The following is a 19,258-nucleotide window of genomic DNA, read 5'->3' as shown; positions in this document are numbered from 1 at the left end:
GAAATTTATTTCCATCTAGGACTAGAAAAACTTGGGTCTCTTACCGCGAGACTGAGAGGCAGAAGTCAGCTCGAAATTCGCCTGTCAGTTTCATGGATGGGAAACGCAAAACCTGCAGTTCCTGAGTACCTTCTACAGGCCGGGCCCAGCGTAGGCCCGGGGTGGCCACACCACAGCAAGCCGCCCCCCTCTTTTGGCCTTGTGGATAAGGGACAGTTGACCATTTTCATCCTGGACTCCTTTTGCTGTTTGGATGTTTCCACGGGTCTCACTTATACCAAAGGGAAAACTCTTCATTAAAGTCCGTATTTCTTCTACCTCTGCCTCTTAATCCTGGGAAGCCTATTGTGTACGCCGCGGGCCCTTAGCGGCACAGCGGTGAGGCGGGAGGTCGCGGCCGCCGAGGGAAGCTGGGGGTCTGCGGAGTTTGGGCGCGGCAGAGTGGGGCGTGTCGCGCCACCGTCCCCATGAGGATGTTCTGTCCGGGAGGCGGGGGCTGGCTCCGGGTGCGTCCAGGCAGGGGCCGGGACTCCCCGGCGCCACCACGCCGGCCCCCGGGGTACCTGGACCTCCCGGGCGCGCCCCCGGCTCGCGCGCGCCCCTCCGCGGTGGCTCCACCGCCCGCGATGGTACGGTCCGACAGCAAGGCCGCGCTCCGCCGCCCCTCGGTGAGCTGGTGTGGGCCGCCGCTAGCGGAAACGACCCTCTCCACTCGCGTGGTGCCGTGGTAAGCCTCGCCCCTCGCCTGCCGCCTGTTTTCTGGCGTCGAGTCTCGTCCGGTCCTTGCTCCCCCTCCCCGCCGGGCTTAGTGGTGGTGGCCGCGCCGAGTTCCGGTTCCGGTTGCTGCCGCCGCTGGCTGGCGGCGAGTCTGGAGAGAGCGCGCAGTTCGCGCCGCGGCTGGGCGCTTTGCTGTCGTCGCACTTTGAGGTTGCTGCAGCTTGGGGGCCTGTGCTGCCCCTGACTCCCCTTCTGGGCGATGGTGCAGCCCGAGGGCGCCTCCATCCCCCGCCGCCGCCGCTAACCCCGGTCCCCCACTCCATGGCCGCCTCGGCGCCGCCCCCACCGGACAAGCTGGAGGGAGGTGGCGGCCCCGCACCGCCCCCTGCGCCGCCCAGCACCGGGAGGAAGCAGGGCAAGGCCGGTGAGAGCGCTGCGAGGGGCGGGGGCTGAAGAAGCCCAGGACTTGGGAACCTCAGAGAGGAGGGATGGTGGGAGGGGGGCGTTTCACAGGCTGAAGGGCTTGAAGGGAGGCTCAGGTGAAAAAGATGGGTGGGTGTAATCCTTCAGGAGTTGGGGACAGGTGTCACACATTGAGGACGCTAGAGTTTGGAGCCACATGGAATTCAGTAGTTACTTGGAGCTTGAGGATATCGAAAGATGGGATATCTCTCATTTAAGGGAAGACATAGCTGAGAGTATGATTATCTTCACAATCTGTTTTTCATATTGCATTCCTTGTTAGCATTTGTTGAATAAATAAGCAAGTATGTATTGACGTTAAAGGAGTTCCTCAGAGCATGGCTGAGAGAAAAGAGGTTGGGGAAACCTCAGGGAAACTTGTCTGCGTCTTCCTTTTGCCGCTCTTCCAGGTCTGCAAATGAAGAGCCCAGAAAAGAAGCGAAGGAAGTCAAATACTCAGGTGAATGGTTGTTGGTGGTGGGGGTGGTTCCCGGCAGCCCCTTGGCGGCACACTGTCTACTCTGCCATTCCAGTATCTGTTTGTATCTTGCATCAACTGCAGGGAGGAGAGAGAAAACTCTTTCTTGCTTTGTTTCTTGGTCTTTCCCTGAACCTTATAACAAATTTAGGGGAAAGTATTCTCTCCTAAGAGATGATTCGACCAAAGTTCTTACCACGCAGGGTTCCAGTCTTCTCCGTGTTTCCTGTCCTGGTTTCCTCATGATGATAACGTAACACCTTCCACTTTCTGAGCCTTTTTTTAGTGCCAGGGATTGTGCTAACATGCTTTTAACAGTTTGGGGGAGATAGGCATTATCCCTATTTTACGACGAGAAATCTGGGGGTTAAAAATGTTAATAAATACGTGCTCCACAGTCTTGAGGTTGTTTTTCACGGTCAGAGCTGGGATTCCATTCTAGTTCTGCCCGTTTTTAAAACACAGTGACTGCACTATGCTGGTTCCACTCTCCACCCTCTTTCTCTTGGCTTTTTTTTTTTTTGGTAGTAACAGAGTTTTGCTGTGTTGCCTAGGCTGGGTTCAAACTCCTGGGCTCAAGGGATCCTCCTGCCTCGGCTTCCCAAAGTGTTAGCATTACAGGTGTGAGCCACTGTGCCCGGCCTGTGGTCCATATATTTTTTTATTTTTTATTTTTTTTGAGACGGAGTCTTGCTCTGTCGCCCAGGCTGGAGTGCAGTGGCGCGATCTTGGCTCACTGCAAGCTCTGCCTCCTGGGTTCACACCATTCTCCTGCCTCAGTCTCCCGAGTAGCTGGTACTACAGGCGCCCACCACCACACCTGGCTAATTTTTTTGTATTTTTGGTAGGGACGGGGTTTCACCGTGTTAGCCAGGATGGTCTCAATCTCCTGACCTTGTGATCTGCCCGCCTCCACCTCCCAAAGTGCTGGGATTACAGGCGTGAGCCACTGCGCCCAGCCTGTGGTCCATATTGATTTTAGGCCTGAGCTGCCCAGTATCAGCCTCCAAAATGTGTATTGTGTTGGTAGTGCTCTCTTGGTTTAGTTCTGTGTTTCCCTCCATGACCCTCTTTCCCTCAACTGTTTCTCATTAGGGCCCTGCATACTCACATCTGACGGAGTTTGCACCACCCCCCACTCCCATGGTGGATCACCTGGTTGCATCCAACCCTTTTGAAGATGACTTCGGAGCCCCCAAGGTGGGGGGTGCCCCTCCATTCCTTGGCAGTCCTGTGCCCTTTGGAGGCTTCCGTGTGCAGGGGGGCATGGCGGGCCAGGTACCCCCAGGCTATGGCACTGGAGTTGGAGGGGGCCCCCAGCCACTTCGTCGACAGCCGCCCCCCTTCCCTCCCAATCCTATGGGCCCTGCTTTCAACATGCCCCCCCAGGGCCCTGGCTACCCACCCCCAGGCAACATGAATTTTCCCAGCCAACCCTTCAACCAGCCTCTAGGTCAAAACTTTAGTCCTCCCAGCGGGCAGATGATGCCGGGCCCAGTTGGGGCATTTGGTCCCATGATCTCACCCACCATGGGACAGCCTCCCAGAGCAGAATTGGGCCCACCTTCTCTGTCCCAACGATTTGCTCAGCCAGGGGCTCCTTTTGGCCCTTCTCCTCTTCAGAGACCTGGTCAGGGGCTTCCCAGCCTGCCGCCTAACACAAGTCCCTTTCCTGGTCCGGACCCTGGCTTTCCTGGCCCTGGTGGTGAGGATGGGGGGAAGCCCTTGAATCCACCTGCTCCTACTGCTTTTCCCCAGGAACCCCACTCAGGCTCCCCAGCTGCTGCTGTTAATGGGAACCAGCCCAGTTTCCCCTCAAACAGTAGTGGGCGGGGTGGGGGCACTCCAGATGCCAACAGCTTGGCACCTCCTGGCAAGGCAGGTGGGGGCTCTGGGCCCCAGCCTCCCCCAGGCTTGGTGTACCCATGTGGTGCCTGTCGGAGTGAGGTGAATGATGACCAGGATGCCATTCTGTGTGAGGCCTCCTGCCAGAAGTGGTTCCACCGTGAGTGCACAGGCATGACTGAGAGCGCCTATGGGCTACTGACCACTGAAGCTTCTGCCGTCTGGGCCTGCGATCTCTGCCTCAAGACCAAGGAGATCCAGTCTGTCTACATCCGCGAGGGCATGGGGCAGCTGGTGGCTGCTAACGATGGGTGATGCTGGCGAAGTGGCCCAGGGAAGTGCACATTGTCTCTCCCTGCTCTTCCAGGGTGATTTTTTTGATGTCTGGCTCTTGGTCCTTGTTTCCACTGGTTTTCCATCCCCATGGGGCAGAAACAGTTGCTCTTGGGAGCAGAAAAGGAATTGAGGTGGGCAGGCAGAAGAGCCTGGAGTGCTCACTGTTTTGGGAAACTTACATATTGAGATCTACAGAGATCCAGGAAACCAAAGCCCTGCTGAGCAGAGCCATTTTGTAGCTATTTCTGGAGGCCCAGGAGTGTGGCTGCAAGAGAAAAGGGGCTGGAGGAAGATCCGGAGGGCAGGGGTGTGCCCTCTGCTGATGATGGATGCCCCTAACACCTGTGCCTAACACCGCTACCGAGCCCCACAGCTCCAGCCTTAGTTTTTGGAGTCAAGTGTTAAAGGTTTCTGGCCAGAGGAATTGGGGTCTTGCCATCCCTGCAATAGCCCTTTTATGGGCTCTGGGAGACAGCTTTAGGGAATAAATGGGGGTTTTCCCCTTTTTCTACCCACTCCTTTGCTTCCTCCAAGACTTACCCAACTCCTCCCCCCTCAGAGAACCAAATAGCCTGAAGAAGCAGGCGAGTTCCTGGTTATGGCAGTTTCTTGGTGATTTGGGGCTTCAAGACAGTAGGTGAGAGATGCTGTCAGGACATATCTTCCTCATACCAAAGTCACTGGTCCTTTCTCAGCCTCTCTTGTGCTTTTCTCCTAATGACCATATATTTGCCAAAAATTGGGATATGTTATCTGACAGACCAGAATATTTGAAGTTTGGGCTGTCCTGAAAGTCTGGATTTTGGTGGTACCCTCCTCCCCTAGCCCATCTGTTGCACATTATACTCCGTGTGTTCTTCAACTTTCGGTGCCCTTATTCCCCCGCCTTCCTGGCTTGATTGAAGGAAAGCTTGAAAAGGCGCAGAGCCCTTATACCTCATTTCTTCCCTGACGAAAGGATCCAGGTGAGGCCCTGTCACAGCCTGTGGGTAGGGGATGTGGCGGCATCCTCATTGCCATGGTACTCAAAGGCAGAGGAGCCTGGAGATTGTTGCTTCTCTGCTATTCTTTCATATCTTGGGCCTGGTGATTAGCAATTCCCATTCCTCTCAGCCAAAGGCCTACACTGGGCTTTATTTGTCCTTTTTTATTTTTTAAGCACTGCCTGCCAGAGACGGGCCTGGGGCCTGATGAGGACCGTAGCGCTGCTTGTTCTCCTTTTTGGTTCATGCACACATTCCTCCATGGGGTGGGGAAAGCAGGCCCTCCTCAGAGAAGTTAGGGGTTCCCCGGCTCGAGGTATAGTGGCAAAGACCTAGTGGTCCCCTACCCCCACTTCTCTCAGTTCCTGGCATGAGGAGAGAAGACCCTGCTCTAGTGGAGCTGACAACCTTCGAGGCCGGAAGGAGAGAGCAGCCTCTGGGCATCGTTCCCAGTGTCCCCCACACTAAAATGGTGTAGATGTTAACCCCCCCCCCCACCCTCCACCCTGCTGCTCGCCTCTTGTGTTTGTGGTTCTGTTTGCCCCATTTATCTGTTGCTATTTTTGTGTTGTCTTCCCCCGCTCTGCATTTTGTAAAATGGCTCCTAGGGGAGTGTCTTTGCTGGATCTGCTCCCTCTCGCCCTCTCACTCCACTACTTTTTGGAAGAAAGTGATGGCAGAATGCGGTGGTGGGGGGGGGGTCTTTTGTACTGTTGGATTAATAAAATGACTTTAAAATCCCAGACAAGGACTCCTTGCTGTTGCTGTGTGAAAAGGCTGGAATGAGCCACTGTCACTGCTGGGTAGGGTGCTTAGGGGTTGAGGATATGTATACTCCCCAGGGTCCCTGGGAGTGGGAATGGCAGATTTGGCCCCTGAACTGACCCTGGTATAAGCCGCTGAGCCTAGGGAGGCCTGTGTTTCCCTGCCCATCCCCCTGTGTCTCAGCTGTGAGAAACTGAGTTTCCTTTCTGAGCATATTCCTGGTCCAGGCCTGGAGCCAGGAGGATTTGGCACCAAAGCCTCTGGAAGACAAGTGCTTGAGCTCTTCTGGGTTTAGCACCCCACCCACCTCCCAGTTGTTTGGGTTAGGGAGCAAGTGTAGCTCTAAGGGTGAGGGGAGGGTCTACTCCTGTTGCAGCAAATTTCACTGTGGGATGTTTTTCAGATCATTCCCGTCCCCCAACCGTTTTTATAAAAGTAGCAATGGCATCTTTTAAGCAGTCTGTGCTGGAGCAGATTGGGGAGAATGGCAGGAGGGCTATTTCCACACCCTGGATTTGCGACCTGTCTCTCTCCCTTCCCCCATCTCACAGCTGTCTCTGTCTATCCTGGGACCAACCTGGCTCCTTGTCTTCCTCATCTCAAAAGACGGCACCCTCTGCCTTTCTCTCAGTTTGGGGGGGGTTCTCTCTAGAAACTGTTTAGACACTAGGAAAGAAGGGCAGGAAACTCAGGATTCAGTTAGCTGAGACCCCGGTAGCCCACCCGTTAAGCTCAAGTTCAGGGGCCCTGCCGCTAGATCTCCCTTCCCCTCCCCCTGACTCTCAATTCCTCCTCTTATTGGCCAAAAGTTTCCGCCCCCTTGGGGATGTTGACTTTTCATTGGTCAGTTTCTGGTCACATGATTCTCTTCTCGGGCTGCAAACGAAGGGAAACCAGCAACAGGTTAAGCTGAAGACCGAAGCAAGAGCTGGGTCAGGTAATGCCTTAGCTGGGAAGGGGTGCACAGATTCCCTGTGAAGGGGGTGGAATAAGGAAAAGGGAAGGGGGGACTAATCTAGAAGGAATGAACTGCTTTTGATTTCCGGGCTGGGGGAGGAGGGCCAGGTGCCGACACTAACAAAACAGGAACCCCAGGCAAGTGGCCCTAGATCCTTTGCTTTAGAGGTTTGGAGGCGCAACTGTTAGAAGAGTTTAAATTAACTGGAGACGAGACTTCCTAGCTTTGTACTGAGTGGGAGAGCTCCCCCTTTAGCTGTTTTTTAGAAATAGCAGAAGTCTCTGTCATAATCCTTACAGGAGGTGTTTGTTGAATCCTGCCTGAATGAAAAGAAGGGGGTGGGGGGAGGGAGTGGAGGTGGGTTTTCTTCCAGAAGGTCGATGAAAAGAAAAAGATCTAGAAACACAGCAGGGAAGGGTGGAGATTAGACAGCAGAAGGAACTTCCTAATAAGGCAGTGAGATGCTGGCTTGGGAGAAGAGGGGAATTTTTTTGAATCCTGAGTTAACCTAACCAAGAGAAAGATATCAGGGTTTGGGACCCAGAGTATGGAGCTTCAGAGTGTCTCCTATTTGGGCCTCATAAGTATTTGTTTTGTTGACCCAAATACCTTTGCTGGTTTCCATGGAGACAGTGGGTCTGACATCACTGTGGTTGCCATGGTGCCTGGTTCTAGAGGACCTGAGCAGGCTGTACACACAGCTAGGGATAAACAGGGACTTCAGCCCAAGCTGCTGCCACTTCCTTCCTGCCACCACCTGTTAACAGTCAGCAACTGGGGATGGGGAGATGATGACAATGGCGGGGGCGGAGCCACAAGCGGAAGGCTGAACAGCCATGGCTCTATGGATACTTAATACTTAGAGATGCATGCCAGGGTGTCCTGTTGGACTTGGTACAGGGAAGTCATTGCAGCCATTCTCCTGTCTCCGTGTGGGATGGGTGCATGTGTCTGGGAGGATGGGCATTGGGAAAGACCTATCCAGGACTTGGATCTTGACTGGCAGGAGCCACAGGAGGTTATTTAGGGCACCACATGGGACTTGAAAACAGCTCAAACAGAAGGGGATAATGTGGTTGGTTTCGAAGGTAGAACTGCCATACTGTCCCAGCCTCACTTCCCTTTTCCTGAGTTTCCTTATAAAGTGCTCGGGAAGCAGTCATTTATCCTCTTCTGAAGGTTCACAATCCAGTACTCTTGAGAGGTCAGCTCATCTATCCTTCCACCTTTATGCCTGGTCCCAACAGGAGCTGCCTGAGGGAACTGTCTTAGCCTTGAATGAAGGGGCGGATCCCTCTCTTCTTACCCTGCTTTGGGTCAGTCAGGCTTTGGAAACTGGAGTGATTCCCTCCCCTGTCCCTATCAAGTCAGAGCAGATTAATGGGGTGCAGGACCATAGCCCTGATTTTTGTCTATTTTTTGCAAGCTATAAAGTGGTGTATATATACATGATAGTTGCCATAAATCCATTTTCCCAGTCACCTTCAAGTTCCCTAACACCAAACTCTGGCGATTACTAAGAAGGTAAACAGAATTTATAATGGAGCTGAGAGTGATGAGGAGACTTATAAAAGGTGCATCCAGGTGGATCTAAGCTATGCCAGTGGTTCTCAACCCTGGGTGCGCATGAGAATCATTTGAGAGGTTTTTAAAAAGACCCACGCCTGGGCCTACACCCCAACTCAATTGAATCAAAATCTTAGGTGATTCCAATGTGCAACCAAGATTGAGAACCATTGAACTAGACCATACCAAGGACTTATGCTGGGCAAGTGGTGGGACATTTAGGGCTGAAGGAGGCCATCAAGTCTTCCTTTGCAGGTCCTGGGGGAGAAGGTAGTGATTGTGTAGGTACCTGGTGTTGTGAAGGGAGGGCTGTGTTGTTTTCCTGCTCTTCTTATTAACAAGGCTTCTTATTAACAAGGCTTCTTACTGGCAAGTCAAGTCTGTCAACCTTGCTGGGCTTAATCTTCCCTGACTAAAATGTCAGGGGGCTGGACTGGAATTCCCCAGAGCCTTTCCAGCCTATGCTACTTTGACCTTTCAAGGTCAGTTCAGTTTTCCAAGGCCCTGTTGGTCCCTGGAAAAGGCTGGCTTCTCTGTGGCTGTTGGCAGATTCTGATTTGCAAGGCAAACACTGCTTAGAAGAGTTGGTGTATCAGGGAGAGAAAGACTGGAACCAGGCTTGGTTCTGGAGGCTGCTGCCCAGCACTTGAACTTTGGAACCCAGCCAAGGCTGCTTTCTGCATCCTGCCCCTCCTGAAGGGAGCACCCATCCTTAAGAGAGCTTTCTTCTGCAGGTGGCAGCCACAGCAGCCTCAGGGACCTCAGCAACTATGGCCTCCTGCCCAGACTCTGATAATAGCTGGGTGCTTGCTGGCTCTGAGGTAGGAAGAGCAGGCCTGGGAACCATGGGGACAGGGTTGGGGGGTATTTCTGCAGTGCTGGGCTTCTTTCTTGGTGGGTCCTTTTCCTTAGTCCTGATGGTCACCTGCATCACTTCCTGCTGTCTGTTAGAGGAACTCCAGTAGCAGGAAGAAGGAGATGGGGCCCCAGGGGTCAGGTGTTGGCACTTGGACCATGCTGTGAAGGAAGGGACCAGTTCGGTAAGCCGAGACAAGTAGGGAGAGATTTCGAATGGAGAGACCAATGTGAACAAAGGTCCCGAGGCGATAGTGGGGAAAGCCATGCTGTGGGAGACTGTGGGACACCCATGGGTGATGTGGAGACGTGGATTGGAGCCAGTGTTGGAGTGAGGTTGGGGGCAGAACCTCAGAACCCCTGGAAGAGACCTGAAGGGTCTGGCTGAGGCCTTCAGGCCTCATCCTGATGGGAAATCAACGTGGGGCTTTGGGTTAGAGGGATCAGGACAATCATTGTCTTGGGCAGAGGGTGAAGCCACTGTGCAGCCTGGGTGGGAACAGGGAGGGAGTGTTTTGAAGACCCCCTGCAGAAGTCTAGGTAGCAGCTGGTGGGGCAGAAGCCCATTGAGGAGGGAGAAGGGGGCTGGCAGGATGGGGAACTGAGTGGCTAGAGAAGGGATGGCAAAAATTTGTCAAAGGCATCTCTGAGAGTTCCAAGACCTTGCGACTTTGTATATTAGAGCCACCAGGAGGGGAGGAGGGGAGGAGCTCGGTTTCAATATGTTGAGTTTGAGGTGCCCTTGAGGAACCCAGCTGGGAGTAAGGAGTTGACCTTGGGGATGATGCTGGAGCAAGATACATGGATTGAGACTCGCTGGCAGAGGGAAGGCAGGTATGAGCAGGCGGGCACCAGGCTCTCAGAGCCCTGGCCTCCTGTTGAGGTGTCTTTGTTGACAGCTGGGGGACCTTGGGCATGCCATTTCACCTCTCTGTCCTCTCTTGTAAAATGCGGGTCATGATTTTTGCCTTGTAGGAGGGACCATGAGAATAAAAATGTTTTGAAAATGGCAAAGACACAACTAAGATGAAGCATTATTCTCAAAGGGATAGTTGGAGCCACGGGGCGGGTGGCAGGCCAGGGCCCTGTGGAAGGGGAGTAGGCAGAGGGAGGAGGCCAAGGCTTTGTGGCCAGGGCTGAATATTCAGGCTAAGAACACCCTGGAGACAGGCTGTCTGTGGTTGGGGTGGGTTGGACTTCTGTGAGCAGCTGCTGGGTGTCGGGGGAGTGTCAGGGGCCAGTGGGAAGGGCCAGAAAGGCTTGGGAGATGTAAGTAGTTGTCCAGTTGAGAGGGCAGTTGCAGTGACACCCCGGGAGGCATAACTGTGACCCGTGGGCACCCAGGGAACTTTGTTCTCTTGCCTTCCTCCCACCCTTAATATTATAATATCTGGGTTGTTCATCTGTGGGGAAGGAAGTGCTACTGATCTTGCGGGGAGGGAAATCTAGGCTGTAGCTCACCTCCTGGGGGTGGGGCACCAGGTTTGTGCTGCATCCAGTGCCTTGGTGTGGTGGTGCTTCTCTGTGTAGCGGAAACCTGGCCCCTGAAAGTTCCTCCTCGCAGTGAGTGAGGCTGGGGAATGGTCAAGCACTTGGTGCTGCCTGGAGCCCCTTTTCGGGCCGGCTCATGACTGAACGTGTGTGTTTCTGGGATGTGGACTGGGGCCCCATTCTCGGGTGCAGTCCTTCTCCTTGTACTTCTCCTCCCAGAGCCTACCCGTGGAGACGCTGGGCCCGGCATCTAGGATGGACCCAGAACCTGAGAGAGCCCTGCAGGCCCCTCACAGCCCCTCCAAGGCAGATGGGGAAGAATTAGCTGGGACCATGGATGGAGAAGGTACCAGGCCCTGCTTAGGACGTGCCTTACCAGACAAAGCTATTCTCCATATTTTGGGGTTTCCCAGTTTCCTCAGAGAAAGGGAGGCTGGTTCGTTTTAGTTCCTCTGTTAATCTCAGTTGACAAACTCCTTTTCTCATTCCATCTGGCTTTTTCCTGCCCCTTCCAACCTGGTAGGGGCCCGTGGGAGACAAGAGGACTACATAGGAAATTCAGCTGGGGCAGTGGGTTTTTCTGGGCCTTTTCTCCTACCACAGGGACACTCTTCCAGACTGAAAGCCCTCAGTCTGGCAGCATTCTAACAGAGGAGGCTGAGGTCAAGGTGAGGAGCTTCCCTGTGGGAAGGAAGGGAGGTAGGGAGGGCTAGCAGCTGCTCACTGCTGCATCTGCATTAGGGCACCCTGGAAGATGATATTTGTGGTGTGGAGTCTCCTGGTCCCAGAGACACAGTAGTCCAGGGAGACCTGCAGGAGACCACCGTGGTGACAGACCTGGGACCAGACACACAGGACCTGGAAGGCCAGAGCCCTCCACAGAACCTGCCTTCAACCCCCAAAGCAGGTGAGAGTCCTCCTTGTCTCTCTTGTCACTCTCCTAGAAGGTATGGGAGAGGGATCAGCCATCACTACTGAGGACATGCTCTGGTCCAGGCCCTGGGGCTGAGCACCTTGGTGCTCTCCTTTCTCACCACTACCCCTGGGACAGTGAGGCCCAGAAAGGTTGAATGACTTGACCAAGGTCACACTGCTGGTAAGGGGCAGGGCCCACATCTGGTTGACCCTTTCCTCTCTGCCATGGGGGCCTCCTCTTTTCTTGCCTCCAGAATTCAACCCTCATTTCTGGAGTCCCTTCCTTGTGCTGGCCCTGGGCCTGGGCAGAGGGAAGATGAGTGGTTAGCGCCTATGGAAGCGGCAGATCAGACTGAGCCAAGGTACATATCAGACCTAAGAGAGGTACAGAAATATAATTAAGGTACTCCCAAAGGAGGGAGAGGCCATTCAGTCAGGAGACTGGTTGAGGGCAAGGGAGAGGCTGGGACAGTGAGAGGTGACATTTGAGTGCAGCCCTGAGCACAGAGTAGGCTTTTGGTACGTAGGGCAGGGGAAAGAGATTATTTTAGGCCAAGGCTGCAGCATCAGCAAAGGAGTGGGGACCACTTGTCTTGTGCTAAGGAGCTCTGTTCCAGGCTGGTGGCAGAGGAGTATAGGAATTGGTCCCTGTTGAGTGACAGGATGGAGGGCCTGGGGGTCATTTAGGAGGCAACTGCACTGGTCAGGAAAAGATGATGCAGACCTGGGCCGGGCACGGTGGCTTGCACCTATAATCCCAGCACTTTGGGAGGCTGAGGTAGGAGGATTGCTTGAGCCCAGGAATTCAAGACTGCAGTGAGCCATGGTCATCCCACTGCACTCTAGCCTGGGCAACAAAGCGAGACCCTGTTTCTAAAGAAAATAAAAATTGGCCGGGCGCGGTGGCTCATGCCTGTAATCCCAGCACTTTGGGAGGTCGAGGTGGGTGGATCACAAAGTCAGGAGTTCGAGACCAGCCTGGCCAAGATGGTGAAACCCCATCTCTACTAAAAATAAAAAATTAGCTGGGCGTGGTGGCATGCGTCTGTAGTCCCAGCTACTCGAGAAGCTGAGGTAGGAGAATCCCTTGAACCCGGGAGGTGGAGGTTGCAGTGAGCCGAGATCGTGCCACTGCACTCTAGCCTGGGCGACAGAGCGAGACTCCATCTCAAAAAAAAAAAAAAGAAATAAAAAAGAAAATAAAAATAGGCGGCTGGGTGCGGTGGCCCACGCCTGTAGTCCCAGCACTTTGAGAGGCCAAGGTGGGTGGATCACCTGAGGTCAGAAGTTTGAGACCAGCCTGGGCAACATGGTGAAATCCCGTCTCTACTAAAAATAAAAAAATTAGCCGGGTGTGGTGGTGCACGCCTGTGGTCCCAACTACTTCCCAGGTAGTTCCCACTCCAGCCTGGGTGACAGAGGTAGACTCTGCCTCAAAAAATAAAATAAAAATAAATAAATAAAATAAAATAAAATAAAAATAGGCTGGGTGTGGTGGCTCACACCTATAATCCTTGCAGTTTGGGAGGCTGAGGCAGGTGGATCACTTGAGCTCAGCCTGGGAACCATGGCAAAACCCCATCTTTACAAAAAAAAAAAAGAAAAATTAGCCGGGCGTAATGATGCATGCCTATAGTCCCAGCTACTCGGGAGGCTGAGGTGGGAGGATCACTTGGGCCTGGGAGGCAGAGGTTACGATGAGTTGTGATTGCGCCACTGCACTCCAGTCTGGGCGACAGCCTGTCTCAAAAAATAAAAATAAATAAAAATTAAAAATAAAAAATATTAAAAAAAAAAAGAAAGAAGATGCAGACCTGAACTAACGCAGGTACAGTGTGGGTTGTGAACAGGGGTAGACTGTCAAGATGTTTCAGTGTAGAACTGTGAAATTGTCTGGATGTGAGGTGGAAAGGGAGGGCTTAGGTTAGCTAGGTGGTGGCAGCGGTGCCTTCCCCTGAATTGGGAAAACACTAGCAAAGAACCAGTTTGCAGGGCAGTGTGTTGAATGTTTGGTCCCAGAGGGAGTGGCCAGTAGGCAGTCAGACATACAGGCTTGGAGCTCTGGGATGTCAAGTCAGGAGTTACACACTAAGGACTCATTGCTGAAGCGGGGTGTCAGTGGTGGTGAGAGAGTTGTGAACATGTGTACAGTGAGAAGAGCAGAGAACCTGAAATGGTGCTAGGGAGACCACTGACTATAGGATCAGGGAAGAGCCTGGGAGGGAGAATGGGAAGGAGTGGCCAGAGAGTTTGGAGGGGACCCAGGAGGATATTAATAGCTGCAGAGGTTTGATGCACGGCACACACTGAGGAAGGAGGATACTTTCAGGATGAAAATGGCTTTTATAGCTTGTACATTGACAGCACTGGTCTCCTGCCTCCAACCTGGGCAGGGGCAGTCATCAATGCCTAGGCAGAAGTGGGCAAGTGGGCAGGGTCTTCATGTGCCCCTCTCTGGGGTCAGGGCTGAGGACCTCCCTCCCTGTGCCTTCCTCTGCTTCCCCTCTCTCCCTGTGTCTTCCCGTCTCTCCAGTCACCTCACTGCCCTGTCCCTGTTCTTTCCCCTAGCTTGGATCAGAGAGGAGGGCCGCTGCTCCAGCAGTGAGGATGACACCGACGTGGACGTGGAGGGGCTGCGGAGACGGCGGGGCCGGGAGGCCGGCCCACCTCAGCCCGTGGCGCCCCTGGCTGTGGAGAACCAGGCTGGGGGTGAGGGTGCAGGCGGGGAGCTGGGCATCTCCCTCAACATGTGCCTCCTCGGGGCCCTGGTTCTGCTGGGCCTGGGGGTCCTCCTCTTCTCGGGTGAGTGGTACCTCTGAGGCTGGGGCTTTGGCTTCCACTCTTGCCTGCCCTCCTGCCATGTTCTCACCTTATTTCACCTCACCCCTCTCTGAGGGCCTCATCAGACTCCTCTGTCTCTATCCTTAGGTGGCCTCTCAGAGTCTGAGACTGGTGAGTAGGGAGGGGCCTGGCCTGTGCTGGGGGGTTTTGTGTGTTCTTTCGTTCTCTGGGTCAGGAGTAGGGGTGTTAGGGGCTCACATTTACTTCTCAGTTAGTGGCCTTGTCAGCTGTTCAGGGTGCCCCTTGGCCCTTTACCTCACCAGACCTCTCAGCCACAGGGTGGGTCCTGAACAGGAGTGGTGACTGTGTGAATGGGAGGGTGTGGGGAGAATGGGCTCTGTGTGCTTCTGGACCAGTTTCAGGACTTCCCTTTCCCACAGGGCCCATGGAGGAAGTGGAGCTGCAGGTCCTCCCGGACACTGGGTCGGATCCCGAGCTGCTGGATGCTGTGGGGGACAGGCAGGTGTGTGTGAATGTCTCCAGAGGCAGGTGGGGCCTGGCTGGGGAGAACGTGGGCTGTGGGGTAGCATGGCATAACAGGCTCTTCTGCCCTCAGGATGGGCTAAGGGAACAGCTGCAGTCTTCAGTGCCTCCTGACCATGTCCCCAGCCTGCAGAACATGGGTCTTCTGCTGGACAAGCTGGCCAAGGAGAACCAGGACATCCGGCTACTGCAGGCCCAGCTGCAGGTGGGCATAGGCAGGAGGGGCTGGGCTAGGGTAACCCACCTAGGCCAGGTGTCTGTCCTAGCATTCTCCCCCAAAAGGAATGTTTCCTATTTACTCACACATCCTGACCCTCCCCTCTCCCACTATAGTCAGGGCATTTTCCCAGTTCTTGGTTCACATCCCTTGTGCTAAGGTTTGGGCCAGGGCTGGCATACCTGTTCCACATGGTACGTGAAACATACATGGTATCACCTGTGATTGACTGGTGTAGTCTGCCTGGAGCACTGTGTGGAAAAGGATTTAAAGAACATGCCAAGTGCCATGATCAGTTAACACTGTTCCAGGTATGGGAAGTGGAAACAAAACCGTGAGAGCCACACATTGGCTATCCTTAGGTGAATCTAGGAAATGTGTGTTTATATAGAGACATATATACATATATATGTGCCAAGACTCAAGATGGAATTTGGGGATCCCTGTGTCTCATTCATGATGGAGATGGGGTAGAGGATGAAAACCAAATCCTCTGGGTGTTCCAGGCCATAAAAAGGGCTCAGGCCACCTGCCCACTATAATGGAATGGAATTGGCGTAGAAAGCATTGGGGCTATCCTGACAAGAACTCTTTGTGACTTCCTTTGTCCCAAACCATATTCCAGGCCCAGAAGGAAGAGCTTCAGAGCCTGATGCACCAGCCCAAAGGGCTAGAGGAGGAGAATGCCCAGCTCCGGGGCGCTCTGCAGCAGGGCGAAGCCTTCCAGCGGGCTCTGGAGTCAGAGCTGCAGCAGCTGCGGGCCCGGCTCCAGGGGCTGGAGGCCGACTGTGTCCGGGGCACGGATGGAGTGTGCCTCAGTGGGGGTAGAGGCCCACAGGGTGACAAGGCCATCAAGGAGCAAGGCCCCAGGGAGCAGGAGCCAGAACTCAGCTTCCTGAAGCAGAAGGAACAGCTGGAGGCTGAGGCACAGGCATTAAGGCAAGAGTTGGAGAGGCAGCGACGGCTGCTGGGGTCTGTACAGCAGGATCTGGAGAGGAGCTTGAAGGATGCCGGCCATGGGGACCCAGCTCACGCCGGCTTGGCTGAGCTGGGCCACAGATTGGCCCAGAAACTGCAGAGCCTGGAGAACTGGGGCCAGGACCCTGGGGTCTCTGCCAATGCCTCAGAGGCCTGGCACCAGAAGTCGCACTTCCAGAATTCCAGGGAGTGGAGTGGAAAGGAAAAGTGGTGGGATGGGCAGAGGGACCGGAAGGCTGAGCACTGGAACCATAAGAAGGAAGAATCTGGCCGGGAACGGAAGAAGAATAGGGGAGGTCAGGAGGACAGGGAGCCGGCAGGAAGGTGGAAGGAGGGCAGGCCAAGGGTGGAGGAGTGGGGGAGCAAGAAGGAGGGCAAGCGACAGGGCCTGAAGGAACCCCCAAGGAAAAGTGGTAGCTTCCACTCCTCTGGAGAAAAGCAGAAGCAACCTCGGTGGAGGGAAGGGGCTAAGGACAGCCATGACCCCCTGCCATCCTGGGCAGAGCTGTTGAGGCCCAAGTACCGAGCACCCCAGGGCTGCTCAGGTGTGGATGAGTGTGCCCGGCAGGAGGGCCTGACTTTCTTTGGCACAGAGCTAGCCCCAGTGCGGCAACAGGAGCTGGCCTCTCTACTAAGAACATACCTGGCACGGCTGCCCTGGGCTGGGCAGCTGACCAAGGAGCTACCCCTCTCGCCTGCTTTCTTTGGTGAGGACGGCATCTTCCGTCATGACCGCCTCCGCTTCCGGGATTTTGTGGATGCCCTGGAGGACAGCTTGGAGGAGGTGGCTGTGCAACAGACAGGTGATGATGATGAAGTAGATGACTTTGAGGACTTCATCTTCAGCCACTTCTTTGGAGACAAAGCACTGAAGAAGAGGTGGGCAGCTGTGGGGGAGTTGGGTCGGGTGGGACAGAGGCAGTTGGGAGGATGTGAAGAGCAAGGGTCATTAGTTTGAGGATGTATCCCTACTTTTGGTCCCCAGCTGGCTTCCCTTAGAAAAGTCATCCAGGTCCGCTTCCTTTCTTCCCTTGAGGGCAGGAAGCTGCCTGTGCCTACCCCAGAGTGGTCCTGAGCAGTCCCCTTTTGGGCGTGGGGATTCTTTCTCCTGAGTTGCCCTGCCCTACCTCTACCTGCATGGCCGAGGGGACGAGGGAGATCCCCATCTTCCTGCCTTCCTGACTGGAGCCTTCATCCTGGGAGACCAGGTTTTCCCCCCATATGCTTGGCAGTGCCTGCTCAAGTCAGCTTCACTGGGAGGAGCAGGGTCCTCTCTCCTCGGGGAACCCATTTTCATCACATAGTATTGTCCCCTAAAGGCCTTTTTCTCCCCACAGGTCAGGGAAGAAGGACAAGCACTCACAGAGCCCAAGAGCTGCGGGGCCCACGGAGGGACACAGCCATAGCCGCCGCCACCACCACCACCGGGGCTGACACCCTGCCCCACGGTGTATGGCCTCGGCCTGGCCCAGCCCAAGATCCCAGCGTTATCTGGGTAGACTCTGCCCTGGCTTATTCGGATATCTTTCACACAGTAGAGCAAAATCACCAGCCCTGCACTGATGTCACTTTATCTAGAAGAAGGCCTTAGCTGGACCTGTTTGCAGCTATGCAAATGTATGCAGATACTCCAGGCCCTGGGATGTGGGCTTGTGTTTTGTCACTGTGAAGGGGGAGATGGGAGAGGAGCCTGTTTTGGGGTGGGGGTGTGGGGAAGGCAATCTGATTCTGAAGCTAAAGAGCTTTCATCCTCTTGCGTGTATGTCCCCAGAGTGGGCCCCTTTGACCCACATGCTGACCGGTGCCTTGGGATTTGACTACGGTTGCTGGCTCGAGGCCCAGCACGAGGACTTTCCCTGGGGTTTTGCTGGGTTTGGAAGCAGCTGTCCCCAGGGGGTGAAGTCCCCCCTTTTTTTAACCCTTGCTTCTATCATGGCCTCATCTCCCTATGTGAACTGTCGACTCAGATCCCAATAAAGTGCTGTTGCAGCTATGATGCTGGGTGGTTTCTAAGCACGGGGGACACCCCACACCCTCTGCCTGAATGGATGGGTCCATCCCAGGCGCTGGTACTTCCCCCTTTGTCCTGTATCCCCCTTTGCCCTTGCCTTGCCCTTCCAACAAACTCTAGGCCCTTGAGAAGCTGACACTTCTCCTTTTGCTCACAGCTGCCTTGGCCACACCCCTGGGAGATGTAGCAAATTGAGTGTGGGTTTTGGAGTCTGAGTCTCGGGCTCAAATCCAGGCTAAGTGATCTTGGGCAAGTTAATCTCTGGGAACTTTGGGTTTCTTATCCTCAAAAAAGGCAATGGAAGGGCTGGGGAAGAGATTAAATAAAGCAATGCAAGAAAAATGCCTCTCCTGTTTTGGGCTCTCAAAAATTACTGCCTTCTTTAGGGAAGAGTGTGGAGGAGGGAAAAGAACCCAGGCCCAGAAGGAAGAGCTTCTGGGGCTGGGGAGGTGAGGGAGCCACTAGGTGGCACCCTGGCTCCACATTTGCTCCAGACCTTGCCTCTCACACTACTCACTGTCCCCAAAATCTCAGACCCTACCTCACTCACCCCAGGGCCTGCTCCACTGGCCAGCCCTCCCAAGATGACCAGACTCCCCTTGGCTATTCTCTAGGAAGTCCTTCTTGAGATCTAACCTCAGTCCCTTCAGCAATACACTAGGCTTCTTGACAATCTTGGAAATACCCAGGATGTACAGGGGACAGAATAATATGGTGTGACTACTCAGGCAGGAGGGGATGGACTATAGGTTCTAGAAAGGGCTGTAACTGATGTCTGTGTTATTTAGCAAGTGAATATGTAACACTATTTAAGGGCTTAAATGTATAGCTCATTGAATTCATGTGTGGGTGGGACAGGGGTTAGGGCAGGCTGGGGATGGAACAAGGACCACTAATTCAGCAAACATTTATAAAGTCTATTGTGTACCAGAAACAGAGAGGCACTGTGAATACAGAGGCACCTTAAGAAGCCTGAAGTTGGGTCGGGCGCTATGGTACATGCCTGTAATCCCAGCACTTTGGGAGGCTGAGGCAGACGGATTGCCTGAGCTCAGGAGTTCGACACCAGCCTGGGCAACATGGTGAAACCCCATCTCTACTAAAATACAAAAAATTAGCTGTGCCCGGTGGCAGGCGCCTTTAGTCCCAGCTACTCGGAAGGCTGAGGCAGGAGAATCACTTGAATCAGTGAGCCAGGATCGTGCCACTGCACTCCAGCCTAGGCGACAGAGCAAGACTCTGGCTCAAAACAAAACAACAACAACAACAACAATAAAAAACTAAAAAAGAGAAGCCTATAGTCCAGTGGAACCTGCTTTCTGCAGCAGGAGGAACTGCAGTTAGATCTAAGGAAGAA

At 54.1% G+C, this 19,258-nt stretch overlaps 3 protein-coding genes across 6 annotated transcripts; 2 read left to right on the top strand and 1 right to left on the bottom strand.

Moving 5' to 3' along the window:
* Positions 1-342: 342 nt before the first annotated feature.
* LOC105502120 (microtubule-associated protein tau) lies at positions 343-1,055 on the bottom strand. The gene has a single exon (XM_011928498.1). It carries the CDS (start codon positions 1,000-1,002, stop codon positions 343-345), a length of 660 nt encoding a protein of 219 aa, XP_011783888.1. The 5' UTR covers positions 1,003-1,055.
* PYGO2 (pygopus family PHD finger 2) lies at positions 580-5,566 on the top strand. 3 transcript variants are annotated; one of them, XM_011928253.1, is made up of 3 exons: positions 580-727; positions 1,590-1,639; positions 2,753-5,566. In XM_011928253.1, the coding sequence occupies exons 2-3, from the start codon at positions 1,598-1,600 to the stop codon at positions 3,815-3,817; spliced, it is 1,107 nt and encodes a 368-aa protein (XP_011783643.1). In that variant the 5' UTR covers positions 580-727; positions 1,590-1,597; the 3' UTR covers positions 3,818-5,566. The 3 variants fall into 3 exon arrangements, with proteins under 3 accessions (XP_011783643.1, XP_011783641.1, XP_011783642.1); XM_011928251.1 differs by lacking the exon at positions 580-727 and adding an exon at positions 837-1,141; XM_011928252.1 differs by lacking the exon at positions 580-727 and adding an exon at positions 842-1,141 and having other exon boundaries at positions 1,504-1,639.
* A 721-nt stretch (positions 5,567-6,287) lies between these two features.
* Positions 6,288-18,246, top strand: PBXIP1 (pre-B-cell leukemia homeobox interacting protein 1). Of its 2 annotated transcripts, XM_011928254.1 has the most exons (11): positions 6,288-6,523; positions 8,845-8,931; positions 10,676-10,802; positions 11,060-11,124; positions 11,198-11,363; positions 13,940-14,173; positions 14,300-14,323; positions 14,593-14,675; positions 14,769-14,900; positions 15,538-16,769; positions 17,228-18,246. In XM_011928254.1, the coding sequence occupies exons 2-11, from the start codon at positions 8,881-8,883 to the stop codon at positions 17,322-17,324; spliced, it is 2,211 nt and encodes a 736-aa protein (XP_011783644.1). In that variant the 5' UTR covers positions 6,288-6,523; positions 8,845-8,880; the 3' UTR covers positions 17,325-18,246. The 2 variants fall into 2 exon arrangements, with proteins under 2 accessions (XP_011783644.1, XP_011783645.1); XM_011928255.1 differs by lacking the exon at positions 8,845-8,931 and having other exon boundaries at positions 6,472-6,523; positions 10,678-10,802.
* Positions 18,247-19,258: the final 1,012 nt, after the last annotated feature.

Source organism: Colobus angolensis, unplaced genomic scaffold (assembly GCF_000951035.1).
Source record: "Colobus angolensis palliatus isolate OR3802 unplaced genomic scaffold, Cang.pa_1.0 Scaffold77, whole genome shotgun sequence".
NCBI lineage: Eukaryota > Metazoa > Chordata > Mammalia > Primates > Cercopithecidae > Colobus > Colobus angolensis.
This window is presented reverse-complemented; position numbering and strand designations above follow the sequence as displayed.

What these genes read in the sequence shown, in the direction of transcription:
- PBXIP1 (XM_011928254.1), top strand. Translation starts at nt 8,881, where the DNA reads ATGGCCTCCTGCCCAGACTCTGATAATAGCTGGGTGCTTGCTGGCTCT. An exon ending in CCTCTCAGAGTCTGAGACTG is followed by an intron (nt 14,324 to 14,592) that starts GTGAGTAGGGAG and finishes CCTTTCCCACAG; the next exon opens with GGCCCATGGAGGAAGTGGAG. An exon ending in GACAAAGCACTGAAGAAGAG is followed by an intron (nt 16,770 to 17,227) that starts GTGGGCAGCTGT and finishes TTCTCCCCACAG; the next exon opens with GTCAGGGAAGAAGGACAAGC.
- LOC105502120 (XM_011928498.1), bottom strand. Translation starts at nt 1,002, where the DNA reads ATGGAGGCGCCCTCGGGCTGCACCATCGCCCAGAAGGGGAGTCAGGGG.
- PYGO2 (XM_011928251.1), top strand. Translation starts at nt 1,039, where the DNA reads ATGGCCGCCTCGGCGCCGCCCCCACCGGACAAGCTGGAGGGAGGTGGC. An exon ending in GAGGAAGCAGGGCAAGGCCG is followed by an intron (nt 1,142 to 1,589) that starts GTGAGAGCGCTG and finishes CCGCTCTTCCAG; the next exon opens with GTCTGCAAATGAAGAGCCCA. An exon ending in GAAGGAAGTCAAATACTCAG is followed by an intron (nt 1,640 to 2,752) that starts GTGAATGGTTGT and finishes GTTTCTCATTAG; the next exon opens with GGCCCTGCATACTCACATCT.